This window comes from Myotis davidii, unplaced genomic scaffold (genome assembly GCF_000327345.1).
Source record: "Myotis davidii unplaced genomic scaffold, ASM32734v1 scaffold428, whole genome shotgun sequence".
Classification (NCBI taxonomy): domain Eukaryota; kingdom Metazoa; phylum Chordata; class Mammalia; order Chiroptera; family Vespertilionidae; genus Myotis; species Myotis davidii.
This window is the reverse complement of record NW_006299834.1, coordinates 4,132,974-4,136,067: the sequence shown is the minus strand read 5'-3', so window position 1 is coordinate 4,136,067 and position 3,094 is coordinate 4,132,974. Positions and strand designations below refer to the sequence as shown.

General features: G+C 58.2%; 1 protein-coding gene across 1 annotated transcript in view; it reads right to left on the bottom strand.

Moving 5' to 3' along the window:
* CBX7 (chromobox 7) overlaps positions 1-3,094 on the bottom strand; it is a 19,154-nt gene that overhangs the window by 4,064 nt on the left and 11,996 nt on the right. The window contains exon 5 of the mRNA XM_015571921.1: positions 2,277-2,343. Within this exon, the coding sequence (XP_015427407.1) occupies positions 2,277-2,343 (67 nt within the window). The remainder of the gene's footprint in view (positions 1-2,276; positions 2,344-3,094) is intronic.

The window sequence follows — 3,094 nt, the reverse complement described above, 5'->3', positions numbered from 1 at the left end:
GCCGCGCCTTTGCTCATACTGTTCCTCCCGCCGGAGTGCCCTTCCCCATGTTTCATGGCCCAGAGGCAGCCATCACCCGACCCCCAGCCCAGCCTAGAGAGCCATCCTTAGCCAGTCCCAGCCCTATAGCCCCACAGGGCAGCCTCATCTCCCTAGGGGCTGCGAGGGGCTCAGGGACGGAGGCCACAGGCACAGGTCTGGGGTACACAGCGGAGGAATGCACAGGAGGCACGAGAAACCCATCTGGGTTCAGGAAGCAGAGTGAGTATGCAGCCTAGGCCTCTGTTGACACCCTGCCTCATTCTTGTTAAAATGGGCTGAAAGGAAGGTTCCTTCACTTCTCACGGCTGGTGTTTTGCCATTTGGGGACTTGTCTTATTGCTTTGGGGTAACTTACACAAGTCCAGGAAAGATCCTTGTGCTAAAATGTTGGGAGGGTCTAGAAAACTCTAGGATAGTACCTTCTACTGCCACCTTTCACCAGAGGCAAGAGCTCCCGGAGGAGAGCGAGGCCATCAGATGGGACCCATGGCCAGACACCTCCAGGTGGGAGCAAAGATCACAGGTGCAGGCTCCTTCTAGTCCCACCTGCTAATGCTCATTCTGGGGGGGTGGGGTGCAGGTTGTCTTGGTGATGGGAGGAGGGCGGAACTGGGAGGGCATTGGGAAAATATTGCCATGCAAGGAGGGCTTATCCTGTATGTAGCTTTATCAAAACCCTTCACCCTGGCTTGCAGGCCACCACAAGCCCAGTAAACCCTCCCACAATTCTGCAAGGTGAACTCATCTTTGTCCTTCTCCGCCTCACCAGGAGAGCACTGCTATCAGGGACCCAGGAGCAGCAGTCAGACCTGGGCTTTACAGCTCTGACCCTGGCTGGGTAGACTACCGGCCTCCCAGAGCTTCAGCTGTAGTAGCCAGCCTCCAAGATGGCCCCAACACACCCGCCCCAGGACTGCACACCCATGACTCCCCTCATGGGGGGGGAGGGAGGGGGGCTGAACAGTGCGGTGGGACTGCCAAGGCGAGGTCGTTAAAGACACTGTGCTCCTTCCTCCCTCTTGCTTGGATCGCCCACTCTGGGGGAAGCCAGTGGCCCACTGTGAGGCCCTCAGCAGCCCTCTGGGAGGTCCACAGGGTAAGAACAGGCCCTGCAACATCTGACACGCCCGTGAGCGCTGCTGTGAGGAGCACTTCGGAAGCAGCTCCCTGGCCGACATCATGACTGCACCCCAACTAGAATCACTGAAGAACTAGCGAATGCAGTCCTGGACTCCTGACCACGGAGACTATGGGAATCACAGTGTTTGTTACTTCAAGCCGCTTAGTTAGGGGGGATCATTACACAGACACAGATGATAATACCCCTTCCCCGGAGGTGTATGTCCCCTGTGAAGGGCACTGAGCACAGAGCTGAGCACGGAGATGTCTGACAGGCGTCCCTTCCTTCCTGGGACCCAGCTGATGCAGAGCCCAGGGAACACGCCCATTGCGTGAGGGAGGCCATCTGCCTGCAAAAGCCTCGGGTGGTCTACAATCAAGAGCGGACAGGCGGCTGGACCTGACGCACCTGCACGCGGACCAAGACGACTTACTTTTGGTTCCCAGTCCCTGGATGGGCTGTAAGTGAAGGAGAGCGGTGTCCCACCATTCCGCTTTCACAGGAGAAAACTCGGGCTCAGAGAAGCCGATCACCTAACATGATGGCCTCAAACCCCAAAACTGCGTTACTCGGACTCCACCTTCCTTTCAGTGCAAAGCAATGAGGTCAGCATAGTGCCCCCAAGACCTGGGCACCAGATGCCACAGCGTCTAGACCCCACCTGTGGCAGGGACCGGAAAGGGTGACACCTTTCTAGGACTTTTCCCGATGGTGGGTCCAGGATGCCGAGGCGCCTTTGCTGAAATTCTAAAATGCCAGGCTCTCATGCCTCCTCAGTTCTCAAGTTTTGTCTCTAAGGACCTCAAATATTACAATTTTGTGTTGTAGGGATTCTGAATATCAGAAAGGCTCGCTTACAAAGTTCTAAGCTTCTAAAGTCCTAGGAGCCCATGAGCCATCCATCCACTCTCCTCCCCCCAGCACCCTCCCACTTCCTGCGGCACCAGCCCCACATTCCGACTTCCCCCACTACTCCCATGGGCCCTACCCCCCCAGTGCCTCCCGCTCACAGCACCCTGGGTGGGCTGAGGAGGGGGAGCGGTTTAGCTCAACTAGCTGGGCAATGGCGGGGAGCGTGGGGACCGGTGGGTGGGCACCAACGCCGGCCGGTTACCTGCAGCAGAAGCCGCTTGGGTTTCGGACCTCTCTTCCTATACCCCGACGCTCGGTCTCTCTCCTCCCTGGGCGCAGAGCAGATGGAGGAAGAAAAGAAAACACTGGTGACATTTAAGGGCAAGTAGGGGTCCTCCACCCTGCCCTCCGCAGTCTATGTGGGAGGGGCATCCTTCACAGACCACCCTCCAGTGCCAGGACAGGCCTCCTCCCTGTTGCTCTCTTTAGGCCATGACAACGGGGCCACATGTTGAACTCCCGAAGCCTCGGTCTTCCCAGCTGCCCAGGCAGCAGCGCAGCCACGGGTGGTATCTCCCAAAGCCTGTGGCTCTTGACTGGGCCCAGGTCCCGCCAGAGCTCTGCTCCCCAAGCTGCGCCAGAGCTCTGCTCCCCAGGCTCCTGGGAGCAGCCTCCCCCCAGAGTACAGCTCCAGTTCCCACTCTGGAGAGTCGGGCAGAACCTGTTGATCAAGTCTGCCTGAGCGCCCAGGGCACTGACGAGAACAGGAAGGACCCCTCCCACCTTTGGGCCCCCATCTGGGATCTGCGTGACTGGTGGGGAGAACGGCGCCCACCTCTCTGTACTGTCCGATCGGGGAAGGGGAGAGAAACTAGCCTGTGCTGAGTCCCTAGGAGATGACCGACGGCTGGGGGCCTTTCCAAATCCCAAGTGCAAAACACAGGCACACGTGAGGCTGCAAACAAAGCCACACACAACACACACCAGAGTCACCACAGAGCTGCCAACAGGGCCCAAGTGGTGGGAAAACCCAGTCACTTCCTTCTGCCCATTTCACTTCCTTCACACTCAGAAAGTGTG